The sequence below is a fragment of the Gopherus flavomarginatus genome, chromosome 2, assembly GCF_025201925.1.
Source record: "Gopherus flavomarginatus isolate rGopFla2 chromosome 2, rGopFla2.mat.asm, whole genome shotgun sequence".
Classification (NCBI taxonomy): Eukaryota; Metazoa; Chordata; order Testudines; family Testudinidae; genus Gopherus; species Gopherus flavomarginatus.
In genome coordinates, this window is record NC_066618.1 from 218,850,379 (window position 1) to 218,865,366 (window position 14,988).

Consider the following 14,988-nt stretch of genomic DNA (forward strand, 5'->3'; position numbering starts at 1 on the left):
CCTTTCAGTTGCCTAACTTATCTCTCCTTACCCATTATTCTTCTTCTTCCTCTCTTCCCTCCTTTACCCTATCTCTCCCTCAGTTTCTCTCTTTATTTACTCCGCTGTCTTACTCCAACAATCCTATTCCCATTCTTCTCCTGCACTCTAACCCCAACTAGTTAGGTCCTCATGATCCCATGACCTTGCCACCTCACTGGGCCACTTTAGGGGCTGCATTACCTGGTTGGGTCTCTGGTGCAGCAAGATGTGCAGATATACCTCCAAGGAGGCTTTCTGCTGGTATGAGCAAGCTGCCCTGAGATATATCCGCTGTCTTACGTCATGACTAAATCAAGCTCCTGATGATTATTATTGGTAACTAAATACTTTTTAGCAAGCTCTTTAGAATATACTTTTTACCATGCATTCTTGTTGTATTTTTAGACATTTTATATGAATGTAAAGTTCTGTTGTATTATGGCTGTTCTTTTATTCTGATATTTATGAAGAAGTTGCGGAGATATAGGAAGAAGGGGACACACATCAGGGCCCAAATGGGGCTCTGGGTGATCACTACTTCCCACCACCCAACACAGATGTAATGAGGTTAAGTGGTGTCAATATAAAGAAATTAAAACTTCTGATTATTCCTCAAGACAGGCTTTTAATGACTTACAGCTATAAATGCAACACAGACAGAATAGGAAAAGAAAAACTAATGACCAGCATTGAATACGGATTAATATAAATTGTAAACAAACACAAGTACAGGTAATATTATACATTAGCTACTTATGACTATAAAAGCATATTCTTAAGTGGCAAGTTTTACTGATGACAGGCACGAGTACATGCAAAGTTATTATTATTTAACTATTAACCTTATAAATTCTATTCCTACCCTTAATAACCACGAGTACAAACAAAGATACTATCAGTTAATTAACAACTTCTACTATTCCTAAACAATTTAACACTAGTATAAAACTTTTACTACTATTTCTAATACGGCAGCATTAATATAATCTAAAATCAGATTATCCCGACACTACCATTCTTAATATTATAGTGTCAGTACAACTTGTGATCAAAACAGCTCGAGCAACCCTGACTTCTTTACCCTCTAACCTAATACTGCATGCAACCAGACTATTTTACTTTAAAATCTTACCCTACCAAGAATATGTTATCCTTTAGTTGACTGCACTTTGCACTGGCCTGGAACAGATACTCAGTGTGATCCAGGTTTCCTCGGTTTAGGGGGTGTGTATCAGATGGTCAAAGGGAACCACATCCTAGACCAAGACGTGCACACACACACACACACACCCCTGAGGCTCTACACATTCTTATCTGACCACTGTGTTTTGAAGCAGGTCAACCAATCAGGTTAGGCCAAATCTTTAATGTGATTAGAGTTGCGGTATAATTCATGCTTATTTTCTTGTAGCCAATTATTGTTTTAATTTGATAAGCTATGCACGAGGAGATAACTTATATCCATTGTCTCGTCTGTGGTTTGTGTAATAGCTAAATATTCCAAATATGGTCAATGTGGGTTAGACAAGCTGGGCCCAGGGAGAGGGTACAACTTATCTCACTTTATAGGAGTTAGCATAATGTGGTAACTGGTAGCGGAGCATCTTGACCACAAGTCTGTTTCCTTTTGCAAAGCTTGCTTCTTAAAACTAATTCTACAATGCTCGCTTTATGAAGCTTCCGGAAGTTTTAGGCCTAATACAATACTATTGTTCTTTTTAAGCCTGACAACACCTTTGTTCAAATTAATCACAACAATGTGTAAATTTAAAATACTGTTTGATGTTTACAAGCCTGAATGTTCAGAAGAGAAGTCCACCCATATAAAATGTCAGCTAGCACAAGAGGACGGAGGAGGAGATACAGGTGTGGTGGGGGGATTTGTGACATCAGGTATGAATTTCAAAAAATGCATCTACAACTGCACACCTAATATGCTAGTGTGATTACTGAGGTTGTATATGAATAGCCAGTTATGCACCCAATTGGCCATTTGAATCAGTAAATACAGGATTTGCATTCACAGTTGTAACTACACCTTCATTGCTTAATCTCTTCCCTCACTCTTCTCTTTTCCAGACTAAATAGTCCTAGTTTTTTTCTCTGTTTGTATAGCATCTCCTTTTCCTTCCTGACTCTTACTGCTCTGCTTGCTGTCTCTTTTGGCAATTCATCCTGAAGAGCTCAAGATCTCTGGTGTGAAGTTATGCTGCCACTTTAATGCATTTGGAATGCTGATAAATCTAGTTATGATGATTTAATTTTTTCCATGAGAATATAATTTTAATTTAACTAGTGAGATTGATTCCTCAAATACATTTCCAATTGTTGCAATTATGGGAATGAATAAAATTGTCAGCAGCCCTCCCAAGCCTCCCTCATTTGAGTTGAGTTTTAAGGCAAGTATTAAAAATTTCTCACTGTGACAAAGAATTTCAGCGTTCAATTAAAATTATAAAATGTAACTCTGTTTTAAAAGGGTCACTGTCAGATTAAAAATCTTACTTAAAATCATTTCCTTACCAGTGTGTTAACCCCTGAGATTATTATGGAAATAATTTTAAGAATCCAGATTCCATACTCCTTACTATTCTGGATTACTTTCGCATTTCTTTCAGTTTGGTCAGTGGAGATTGGCTAATTAAACTTTTGTTTATTATAACTGAAATAGTTATTCAGTACCCATAAACCAAGGATTAAATGACTAGCCAAGGTGAAAAACTGGTCCCCTATTCCCCTTGCAATGTAATGGAATAATGCAATTGTGTACTCTTCACAAACTTTTTTAATGTAACTTCCTAAATCTCTTTTGTTTTTCCCTTCTGGAGTTCTCTCACTGCCTCTCAAACTCCCTCTCCCCAATCATGCCATATTGTCGTCAGTGTCACTTCCTCCATTACTTTCACTATCTTCAGGTACTTCTCTTTCTTACACTTCATTGTGTTCTCTACTTCCTTTTTTTTCTTTTCCTCCTTTCAAAAACTCTCTCCCTTACTCATCTCTCAGCTTCACCCATCCATGTCTACCTACTTCACATATACCTCTCACCCTGGTCCATTCAGATATGGGTCTTTGAAATTTTACCAAACATTTAATGGAGGATTAATCCTTCTGGCCAGAGAATGGTAGGTTGACCCCAAGGTACAAAGGCAACGTCCAAGGGATAAACAAGCCTGCTCCATTGCGCACCTAAATTGCTGACAAAGTAGATGTTGCCCAAGGACAGTGCCTTGGTGGTCTACTTTTTGTATCCACCTCCAACTGGTGTCAGGTCACTGATAAATATTTATGCCCCACAACCCCTCTCATTGCAGGAAGGGAGAAGAGAATTCCTTCTCTGTTCCCATCCCACCACAGAATCACTTCGCCATCGAGGTGTGGGAGTTCTCACACTACTTTACCTCTTCCCAGTCTCCTGGCTCCTGTGATGGAAGTGTCTTTGCCACTCTTTCCCTCACTCAACTTCTCTTTTAGATGACTCCTCTCCAGTGCCAACCTCTTGTGTTGTTATAGCTTTTTCAAGCAGCAATAGAGAGAAAATTTAGATTCTGTGGATGCTAATGGAAGCTTTTCCAGTCAAGTGCCTACCATCACCAGGACAGAGGTCAATGAACAGCATTTTGCTGTAGTTTTAATAACTTGTTTACATTGTGCATTTGATAGCACTTCACATATGATCAATTTCACAGTTCTGTATAGTAGGCCTTGATTCTGCAATCCCTTATTTTTGCAGTTAACTTTATATGCATGACTGCCATGGCACTAATTATTTGCTTAAAGATGAGCATATGTATATGCATAAACATTAGGGGGAGGGATAGCTCAGTGGTTTGAGCTTTGGCTTGCTAAACCCAGGGTTGTAAATTCAATTCTTGAGGGGGCCATTTAGGGATCTGGGGCAAAAATCTGTCTGGAGATTGGTCCTGCTTTGAGCAGTGGGTTGGACTAGATGACCTCCTGAGATCCCTTCTAACCCTGGCATTCTATGATTCACAGGATTGGGACTATGGCCCTAATCCTGTAACATGTCCATCTCCACGTAAGGAAAATAGTACTACATCCTTTTACACTCAGTTCATGTAATCCTGTAACAATTTCATTTATCAGCTTCAATTTACCACAGTGATGGAACTACTCACAGCAGTAAAGTATGGTTATCCCTATTAAACAGGCAATGGAAACTGAGGCAGAAACAAAAGAGGCATTCCACTCTGAAAAATTAACTCTTATCTCCTATTGACTTCCATAATAAAATATGCTTATTTTACATGGGAAAATATTTTTATTTTTTTCCCTGTAAATTTAACTTGGGATCTGAAAGTCAAGCTGGATTCTTTCCTTTTCATTCACCAAAAATAGGCCAAATTTTAGTCGAGAATATTAGTCCTATAATGAGGTCAAGCCAGGCAATTGTTGTGGCATCAAGACCTTAGTTACACCTAGGTGTTCTGGAACAATTTGTATAGTGGGGATGCTGCGAACCATTGAACCAAACTGTAAACCCTGTATATGGTTGGCACTCACAGTTCCAGCACCTATGGTTACACCTCCGCAACTATTGTTTTTAAATTGTCCTCTCAATGATTCAATTGCTTTTACAGCATTTGCACAGGCATAATGACTGAGGGTACCTTTAGAGGAAATATAATCTAGTTCATTCCCTTTCATCTTTGTCGGTTCTGTAGTGGTAACAACTGTAGAACCTCATTTTAATCACTTCAATCAGCAGGTGTGACATGTGAGTCTAAACAGGTAGTAGATGGGGTGAGTAAAAAGGCAACTACACATCTACCCCAATATAACAGGACGGGATGTAACATGAATTTGGATATAACATGGTAAAGCAGCGCTCTGGGAGGTGGGGGCTGCACGCTCCAGCAGATCAAAGCAAGTTCGCTATAACCCGGTTTCACTTATAACATGGTAAGATTTTTTGGCTCCTGAGGAGACTGTTATATTGGGGTAAAGACGTATTAATATGGTTTCAAGTATCAGAGGGGTAGCCGTGTTAGCCTGGATCTGTAAAAGCAGCAAAGAGTCCTGTGGCAACTTATAGACTAACAGAGGTATTGGCACATGAGCTTTCATGGGTGAATACCTCATGCTCCAATACCTCTGTTAGTCTATAAGGTGCCACAGGACTCTTTGCTGCTATTAATATGGTTGTTTTTCAGAACAGAACCCACTCTTTAAGAGCCCCTGCCTGTAATGTACAAACTCCCTCAATTCCTATTTATTTTAGCGGGCGCAGAGAGGCTGTTACTGCCCTGCAGGTTTTTTTTCATCCTATGTGACTTGCCCAAAGACACCCATGGAATCCGTGCCAGAACACGATATTGGTTGAAGGTGCTCTAGGAGGATTTTTAAATCCCGCTCTACAAATTGCAATGTTTAAAACGGCCTGACACGCTTCTTTGGCTTTAGCGGGTTTGTAAGAAAAAATGCTAAGCGAACCCGAAATGTTCGGCCTGAACACCGCGGCTCCCGCTCGACAGCCCGTCCAGCCGCTTCCCCACATAAGAGCTCCCACACCTGCCTCCTCAGCCTCCCAGCTGTTCGGAACGCGGCCCCTATGACGCCACAAAGCTCCGCCCCATAGGTTCGCTCGGCGCCACCAATCCGAATGCAGAGTGCCCGGGGAAAGCCCGGCTGCGGCCCCGCGCGCCTGGAGCGCGTGCGCGGGGGGCTCCGCGTGTCTCTATAAACATGGCTGGGGCCTGCCGCGCGGGGGCAAGTCTAAGTGCCGGACATCAGGAGCCCAGGGCGCCGGCGCAGTAGCGTGAGCCGGCTCCCTGTACCCGGCCGCCGCCGCTGGGGGGGAGGCCCAGCCCGCCCCACGTGTGCGCAGCCGGCAGGGGACGGATGACCATGTGTTTTCGCCAGTGTGGCAGCGGGAGCCTCCCGGAGCAGCCGGCGCGCCGAGGCAGTGTTTGAGCCCCGGATCCTGCCGCGCCGCTGACACACCAGCTCCCCCTTCCCGGCTGCTATGCTGTGGGATAACGCGGACGCCCCGGGAAACTCCAGCCCTCCCCGCCTTGGTCCCGTTCTCCTCCTCCATGAGCACCTCTGCGGCAGCCCCGGTGAGGGTGATGCCCGCCGGGCACCCTGAGCAGGCAGTGCCGGCTCCTGCAGCGAGCGGGGCCGGTGGGGCTCAGCCGGCACCTGCGCTTCTCTGCTCTCAGAGCACGGTGCCCCCTGCTTCTGTCTCCGCCGCTGGCGCTCCCGCGGGGGCCCAAGCAGTTGCCTTGAGCCACGCAGTGACTAAGGTTCCCATCAGCCTGGTGCCTGCCGTTACCCAGCAGTCACGAGTGGTGACTGCCCCCGTGGGGACTCTGGTAGCTAAAGTGGCCACTGTCACCGCTGTCCAGCAGCCACCCAAGAACTCTAGTGGGCCTAGGCTGGCTGCTCCGCAAACCGTGGCTCCCAAAGCCCCCCAGACCACTACAATACAACTGCCTGCAAACTTCCAGATCCCACCAGGTGAGTCGCCTGCTTTTCTCTTCTACACACGCTGAAAGGCATTGCACTGCTAAGGGACTGCTGCTGTGCTAGGAGAGTTCAGTGTCCTGTGAAACTTGTTTAGCAAGCTGACTACAGTCATAATGCAAAGTGCACCACTCTGAGCCTGAAGTACTGTTCTAGATTCTTTTATAAAGCTCTCAAGTAGAAGGAAAAATTAGGAACTTTTATATCTGTTTTTATGTTCTCATGTATTCACTTAAGAATGGCCATACTGGGTCAGACCAATAGTCCCTCTAGCCCAGTATCCTGTTTTCTGCCAGCTAGAGCCCAGTGTGGATACAGAATTTATATCTGCAGACATAAAGCAGATATCTCTGGAGTTACAGGGCTCTAGCAACAATGAGCACGACCAGCAGGGCCCTGGTCGGTGACCGGGCCAGGAATGAGCAGCAAAAGCATCAGCAGCATGTCAGGCCACCACTTGCAGGAGCCAGCGCCCAGCCTGGGTAGCTCCTCTGGTGTGGCTCTACTTCATGTATCCCTACCCACTGGGGTGGGCACCAGGTTCACTGGCAGCTATCGCTGATCATGCTAGTGGTTCTCAACCTGCGGCCTGTGGGCTGCTTGTAGCCCAAACAGCACAGAGCTGTGGCTTATATGGCATCTTCAGGGCTGTACAGGTAGTATTGAATGCGGCCCACAATGGTAAATAGGTTGAGAACCATTGCGCTAGTGTGTGCAAGCAGATTGTGTGCTTCCAGACAGGAGACGTGCACCGCTGCTTGGAAAGGACTCCTGCCCAGGAGCATGTGAGCCATTTGCACACAATAGCATGATAAGGGACAGTTGCTGGTAAGCCTAGTGCCCACCCCAGTGGGTAGGGCTGGGGGTGGTACAGCCATGCTGGAGGAGTTTTTCCGGACTGGCTGCTGCAGTTCCTGGCCTGGTCGCTGGCCATGGCCCTGCTGGTCTGTCTTGTTGCTAGAGCCCTACAACTCCATGGATATCCACAGCTATCCACATCCGCGAATATACATTTTGTATCAGCATAGGTGCTTTAGAGAGAATGAACAGAATAGGCAATCATTGACTGATCCATCCCCTGTTGTCTCCTCCCAGCTTCTGGCAATCAGAGGCTATGGGCACCCAGAGCATGGGGTTGCATGGGATCCCTGACCAATAGCCATTGATGGACCTATCTTCCATGAACTTATCTAATTCTTTTTTGAACTCCTTTACAGTTTTGTCCTTCATGACTTCCCCTGGCAGTGAGTTACACAGGTTGACTCTGTTGTGTGAAGAAGTACTTTCCTTTTTACATTTTTTTAACCGCTGCCCATTCAATTCATTGTGTGACATGTCTGAAACTTGTGCTGTATGGGGGTAAATAATGCCTTTTTATTCACTTTCTCCACACCATTGATGATTTTATAGACCTCTATCATATATCCATTTTTAGTCATCTCTTTTCAAAACTAAAAAGTTAGCCTTATTAATCTTTTTTGAAATAGTGTGACCAATATTCAAGGTGTGGGGGTACCATGGATTTATATAGTGGCTTTGTGCTATTTTCTGCTTTCTCTATCACTTTCCTAATGGTTCCTAACATTGTTAGCATTTTTGACTGCTGCTGCGCATTGAACAGATGTTTTCAAAGAACTATCCACAATGACTCCAAGGTCTCTTGGAGTGGTAACTGAGCTGAAATTCAGTGCTATTATGGTGGGCTATTGTGATCTTAGTGAACTTACTTAATTGCCCTGCCTAAAGTTTCTTGTCCAATAAGGTTAGTTCTTTACCTCATAGAGTATTGTGCAGATATATCCATTAACATTTGTGAGGTGCTTAGATAATACTGGTGGTGGAGGGAGAAGAGGACCTAGGTTGTTCGGCTTTTAATCTACAGTTCGGTGTGCAAAAATGTGGTGAACAGCCAAGTGGTGATATCTTCAAATGATAGAATTTATTCCTGAAATGTTGTTTGGTTCTAGCCACCCTCTCCCAAAAAGCAGATAGCAGAAATAGGCTGGATTCGGAGACGTACACCAAAAATGATTGGAGGTATAGAAAGTCTTCATGAAAAGAGATGGAAAGGATTGGAACATGCAGTTTAGGGGGCAGGTGAAGTGGCAATATGATATATAGAAGATTGATCAGGTGCTCCACTCACCCTTCCTCATAATATTGCAAACAATGGGTTATTCCTCTGATCAGTGTTAAACTTGCTGTTCTGCCTGCCTCGTCACAAGGCTGGATTAGATGACCGCTTATGGTCCCTTCCATCCCCACGTTACCTTGAGTCTGATTCACGGACAGCTTTTTTTAAAAAAAGTCTGTTCACTGGAATTCACTACCACTATATATTGAGACCGCAAGGGTTTAGTGGAATTCAAGAACTGATGAACACTGATCTAGATTAGATGACGTTATAAGGGAAAGAATCATACTTCTGTTGGAGCTTAACTTATGCCTTGAAAGTTCAGACCCCAATTGTAATGAAAATATTTGTATTTCCATAATTGTCTACTGCCAGAAAATTCCTATATTAAAAGCATTTGTTACTAACAGTCAGATAGGATACTGGACTAGATGGGCCACTGATCTGATCCAATATGGTAATTCCTATGTTCCTATTACATATTATCCACAATTTTCAAAACAAATTCAATATCCTGAAATGCACTTCATGTATTCTTTTGTATTAAAGAATACTTCACAAAATTCCTGTTATGGAACCCTATCAAGTTTAAAGAAACTAAGCTGTTTTCATTAGTCAGTTTCACTTTCTAGTTCTCCAACTCCAGCACAGTGATATGGTGTCTGGGTTGTGAGCACATCAAGGGCATGTTTAAATTCTGTCCAGCTTTCCATTGAAATGAAACATTGCAGAAGTGAGCGTTAGGTTTTGTGAATTCATTTATAAAATCTACGTTTTGGCCTCTAATAAGGTCCTTTTACTACATACTGACTTCTGACATGAAGATGGGTTTAAGAAAATAAACTGAAGTGCATGCTCACTAGTGATTATCATAGGTTGGGAACTTTCATGACTTTAAATCTATTCACTTTCCATGTGTTTTTTCATAATTTGTGTATAATCTGTATTGAAGATGTAGTTTTATACAAGACTTTTTTTTCCCTATCAGTCGTCTTTCATACTGAAGTGAGGAAATAGTGTTGAATATGGTATCTGTGGAACTATGCAGATGTCACTGTTGCATCTTCTGTTTGAGCCTGGGATAGGAAAGGATGAAGCTGAGCTAGGTTTCAGACTGGAGTTTAGAAGTTTTAATATTTAAAAATGTTGCAACCTTTCTCTTAAACACATGGAGTTTCCTTCTGTGCTACCAGTGTACAAAGTTAGTTAAAATTCAAATGTATAGACATCACTGGGTGATGCACTTTGAATGATTATTTTGATCCTTTAAAAAGCGACTCTTACACTTGAGAAGGCTTTATTCTATTTACGTCTTCTGTCTTATGGATTTCATTCTTAATAATTAGCGGAAAAAAAAAGTAATTCAGACAGGAAGTTCTGATGCTGAATTGTAGCATTACAACTATGTAAGTGTTAATGTGAATGCCTCAAACGCATGGTTGACTTAAGCTTATATTTGAAAATAAATAGCTATAAAATCTAACAGGCAAATGAAAAATGGTAGGTAAGAGAATACAATTAGTCTTCAAAATAATGGTGTTCAATCTGTGGCCCTTGAGAGCAACTATTGAGAAAATATGCATTTAATTATGAATTAAAAGCATGTTCCTTGTGATTCTTGAATAGTTTGAATTGGCCCTGTTGCTATGGGGAGAGGTAGGGAGTGCCGCTTACACTGTTTGTTTTAAAGCACTTGCAGTGTGAACTGGGTGCATTGTTTAGCAGCAGGTGCCCTTTCCTGGTTGCAGCTGCTCATTAGCTCCCCTGCTGGCTGCCTGCTGCTTTGTGAGAGAGATGAGAGGAGAGAGTTGTCCTGGGCTATGGGAGTCCTGAGGGACCAGGATAGGAGCTTGCCTGGCTCTGCTGGGTCTAGTGGACCAGAAAGAACAGCAGCAATCCTAATTTCAGTACTCTGTCTTCCTTTTCTCCCCATCCTTGTTCTTGAATCTCCTTATATTCTTTTTTTGCCCTTTCTGTCACTGTCCGTCTTTTCAGTTGTCAGTCTATTTCGTCTCATCCTTCCTCCGTTTATCTGGGGAATGTTTTAAAGGCCATTTTTGAAGGGTCGCCAGCAGCCAAACAGATCTGTTTCCCTCATGGAAGGGCGGTGCAGTGAAGTGTGAAACTTGCCTAGATACTGATGGATTCACATTTGTTACTTCAATATGCTTACAGTAGGAATACTTTTCAAACGCTTACAATTGTTGCTAAATCTGGTCTAGCTCTACTGGTGTTAGCAATGTTGTAGTGTGCGAGGGCTGCCAGTTACTGTTTTATGTCAGGTATGTGTCCTGTGAGCAGGGTTAGATGATGCTTAAAACAGTAGCAGCAGCCAGTTTACGCTAGGGTTGCCAAAATTGCTAACACCAATGGACCTGAACAAGTGTGTTAGCAACAGTGGATAGGTAAGCTTTGAAAACCAGCCCTATTGTAGGCAGGGCCCTACAGTGCATAACATGCTTTTCTACTTGCTGCAGAAAACAAGTGACTAAGATTATGGGAATTTAGTCACTTTCTCTTTCCCTCTGGGTCCTCTACAAAGAACTGTTTTACTTGCTTCTGGCAAGTTCACTGCTGCCTAACGTCTGTTCAAGCTGATTGTGGATAAACTTCAGAAAACTGTTCAAGTTAGCTTTCATCGACAAAGCAGTGAAGGTGTACACACTGAAATGCTCTTCCCAATGTAACTCTCCTGCTATACCGACATAATAAAACCACCTTGATGAGCAGTATAGAGCTTTTTTGCAACATAAAGCGATGCAGCATCACTCTGGCTCCTCACTTACTTATGTCACCCTAAGTGCCTCCAGGAAGTGTCCCACGGTGCCCATCATGACTGCTCTGGTCAGCAGTTAGAACTCTGCTTCCCTGAAGATGCACAGGTATGTGCCTTCCCCTGTTTAGAAGCCTGGGAATTTTTGAAATTCCAATTCCTGGTTGCTCCTGGTACACAGTTCACACAGCATCTTCCCAGCTGACCTTCACACAGCAGACTTGCTTCCATGTGGCACACACCGGAGCTGTCTGATCTGCTGAGTATATGGAGAGAAGAGGCTGTGTAATCGGAGCTTTGCACCAGCTGTAGCAATTTCAATACTATGGGGCTGATTGCATGAAAGGCACATGCAGCAGTGTCATGATAAATCAGGGAGCTGAGGCAGATGTACCAGAAGGTAAGGGAGGCCAGCTGTTGCTCTGGAGCAGCACTGAAGACATGCCACTTCTATAAGGAGCGGCATGCTATCCTTGGTGGTGACCCCACCTCCATCAAGAGACCTGTGGATACTTTTTGAGGGGACTGGAAGCAGCGGCCAGTTGACTCAACCCCGATGAGGAACTGGAGGACAATGTGGAGCACAAGGCAAAGTTGTCCAGATGCATGGTGAATCAGGACCTCTTTTCCACTCCGGAGGGGTCTAGTCGGTCCCAGCACTCCAACTCTGGCTTGCAGGATGCAGGAGACGGAAGCTTTGGTAAGTGCTTGTTTTGCTTTGATACTGCAAGGTGAGAGGAGATTGCGCTCTCATGTACTTCGTTATATGGTAGAGGAGGGATAAGGGACAGAAATTAATAAAGCCTGCCCGTCTACGCAGTGGGGCCACGGCAAAAAGTATGTTAATGTACACGGGGATATCTCTGGAATCCTCCATAGTGATCTCTAGGAAACTGTCGTCTAGGAATTCTGCTGTCCTCTGCCGAAGGTTCCTTGGGAGAGCTGCCTTGTTTCTCTCCGCCACTGTAGGAAACTTTGCTGTACTACCCAGCAATTATCTTTGCAGGGACCAAAGCAGCACACAGGCGATCAGCATACAGAGCTGGTCTGAAGCCACATGCATGCAGGAGATGCTCCCTTGCATCCTGGGTTACCCTGTGGAGTGAGATCTGGTTTGATTCCTTTCCTATGGAAAAGAGAGGGTACCAGTATTCAGAATAGGCTCTGTAGCCACTTATAATAGCCCCCTTTGCAAACCAGCCTTTGTCCCTTCTTGCCTTTTCCCACCCCAGCTGTGAACTCACCATAAATGGGACCGTGAGAAAGAGGTGTGTGTAACTTTTGAGAGTCACGGCTGTGAGGGCACTCACAATACCGTCTCTTTTGATTGTTTCTTTGCCTTCTGCAATGTGTCCTTGAACACTCCTCCACACCAGCAATGCACCTCCATCAGATAAGGCAGTGACCCAGGAGGAGTAAAGAGGATATGTTTCTTGAAGTGCTGCAGTGAATAGGTGTAGCACATAGTGAAATGAACGTGGTGGGAGACAGTAAATGAAAGACTGAGGCTGGATAGCTGCAAAAGGACATGGGCAGAAGTGGACGATAAAGATCCTGGAGGACCAGCCAGAGATGTTGAAGTCCCTCATTAGCCTGCAATCAGAGCGAACTCATGCCTGACTCTCCTTCCAGCCACAACAGAACACCGGTCCATGCCCTCCCCAAACTCCCCCACTACAATTGTTGCATGGTCCTGGTTCCTCCCTGTACCCTGTGCGCTCCACGTCTGGGGACTGGTTTTCCAATGAAAGCTGGAATTACACCCAGCTGAGAGCCGTAACTGCAAGACTGTTCCTCACTTTTGTTTCCTGTTTGTCCAAAAGTTTGTATTTTATCCAGTTATTAAACTTGAGTCTTTGAAATAACGAGTCTTTATTTGTGACATACCTACATCGCTCAATGCTACCATTGAAACACGGTGGCTATAGGTAGGAATATTTGCTCCTTGCAATTAACGCTCAAGAAGCAAGCACTACAGGAGTAATTCATGGCCGCAAGTAAACATGGCCTGGCCAAATTCATCACATACAGGCACGTTACTGGGTATCGTTGTCAAAATGTTCCTTCAAAGACTCCTTGTTTCAAATAGCCTCCTGCTGTGCCCCTCTAATTTCCCTTGTATCTTTCTGCTCAAAATCAGCAGAAAGGCTGGGGAGGGGAAGTGACAGTCGCGTGGCCAGAAGTGTGTGATGTGTACAGCACATAAGCACCTTTTGAGATGGAAGGAAATGATATGATCATCCCCAAAGAGCTATTGGGTGGCAGCAGAACTTGTTCTGTTCTGGCTTGCCTCTCCCAAAGTTTTGCTTTAGTTCTAGGTATTCATCATGTGGGGAGATAGTCAGGAACATGAAATCAACACACATGCCAGCACACACTTCTGGATCTCCCAATCTGTCCTGTTCATTATCTCTTGATTGTAAACTCTTCTAGGACATGGGATTGTCCTCAGATTTGTCTTCTGTACAGTACTGTGCATGCTGGGCTTTTTTTTTAAAGTACTTTGAGGTGAAAGGAAGTTCTCCATTTTTAATTGCTGTGTTTTATATTATTTTTATATGTGGCTAATCACTTAGGTCTGTGCACATGAATTCAGGTGAAGGAGCAGTATTGCTGCTGGGTAGAACAGTGTGTCATACTGTAGCTATTCTACTTTTTTTTCTGCGTAGCAGATTCATCACAGGTTATTTGCGTGTGTGAGACTAGAAGGAAATATAAATGACTTAATTGGGAGAGTGTTCATTTGTCTCATTGTAGTGAGAATAGAATGAATAAGATGTTCCTCACAAAGCCCTTGAAAGCCAACATAGATAAAACCCCATCAATGGATAACCCCGGTTGAATTGTTGAAAGTGCTGCAATATCACTTTAATTTAATAATTCTTTAAGTGACGAAAGAACACTGAGCATCTGAATATGCGATACACCCCTTGATAGAAACTCATAGCATGCTAAAATGCACAGAATAGTAAGTTAATAGACATATTTAGGTTCTTACTGTGACTCTGGCAGAACTTCTGATTTGGATGGAAAAATGATCAGTGACATGATCATACTGTTCAAATGCTTTTTTTACTTTGTGTTTTACCTCTTCATTTTGCTGAAACCATTTTGATTTTTAAAGCTGTTATTTTCCAGCAGAATAGTCATAATCAACAACAAAGGATGCCAATGTGTAAAGTCAACTGCATGTCACTTGGCCTGACTATTCCAAGGTAGCTCCAGAAATGCAAAGAACTTAGCCTGACAATTTCTTATGGACTTGATTATGACATGATCTTTCCCATGAGGATCTCAAGGAAATAGTCTCTGGTGTATCCTTTGAAGATGTGAAAAGGTCATCTGAAAAGCCCTCTTTACGTCTGATCAATGGGCAAATTTCAGATCTAATATAAGAGAAAATTTCAACTCCATGCACTAACTTTTTGAATAGAGGGAGCAATCAGAGGAAGTAGCAAAGGTTGCATTGGCTCGTTCAGCTTATGTTTGCTGACTTCTTTAAACCAGTTTTCAGTTTTTCTGTCCTGTTGGATCACTGGCTGCTTCTGGATGTTAAACAGCAACTGCTAAAGTT

General features: G+C 43.4%; 1 protein-coding gene across 1 annotated transcript in view; it reads left to right on the forward strand.

Annotated features, from left to right (window-relative positions):
- The first annotated feature begins 5,773 nt into the window (after positions 1 to 5,773).
- The window catches only part of TAF4B (TATA-box binding protein associated factor 4b), a 127,218-nt gene continuing 118,003 nt past the window's right edge, over positions 5,774 to 14,988 (forward strand). Inside the window, exon 1 of the mRNA XM_050942084.1 lies at positions 5,774 to 6,501. Within this exon, the coding sequence (XP_050798041.1) occupies positions 6,078 to 6,501 (424 nt within the window). The 5' untranslated portion in view covers positions 5,774 to 6,077. The remainder of the gene's footprint in view (positions 6,502 to 14,988) is intronic.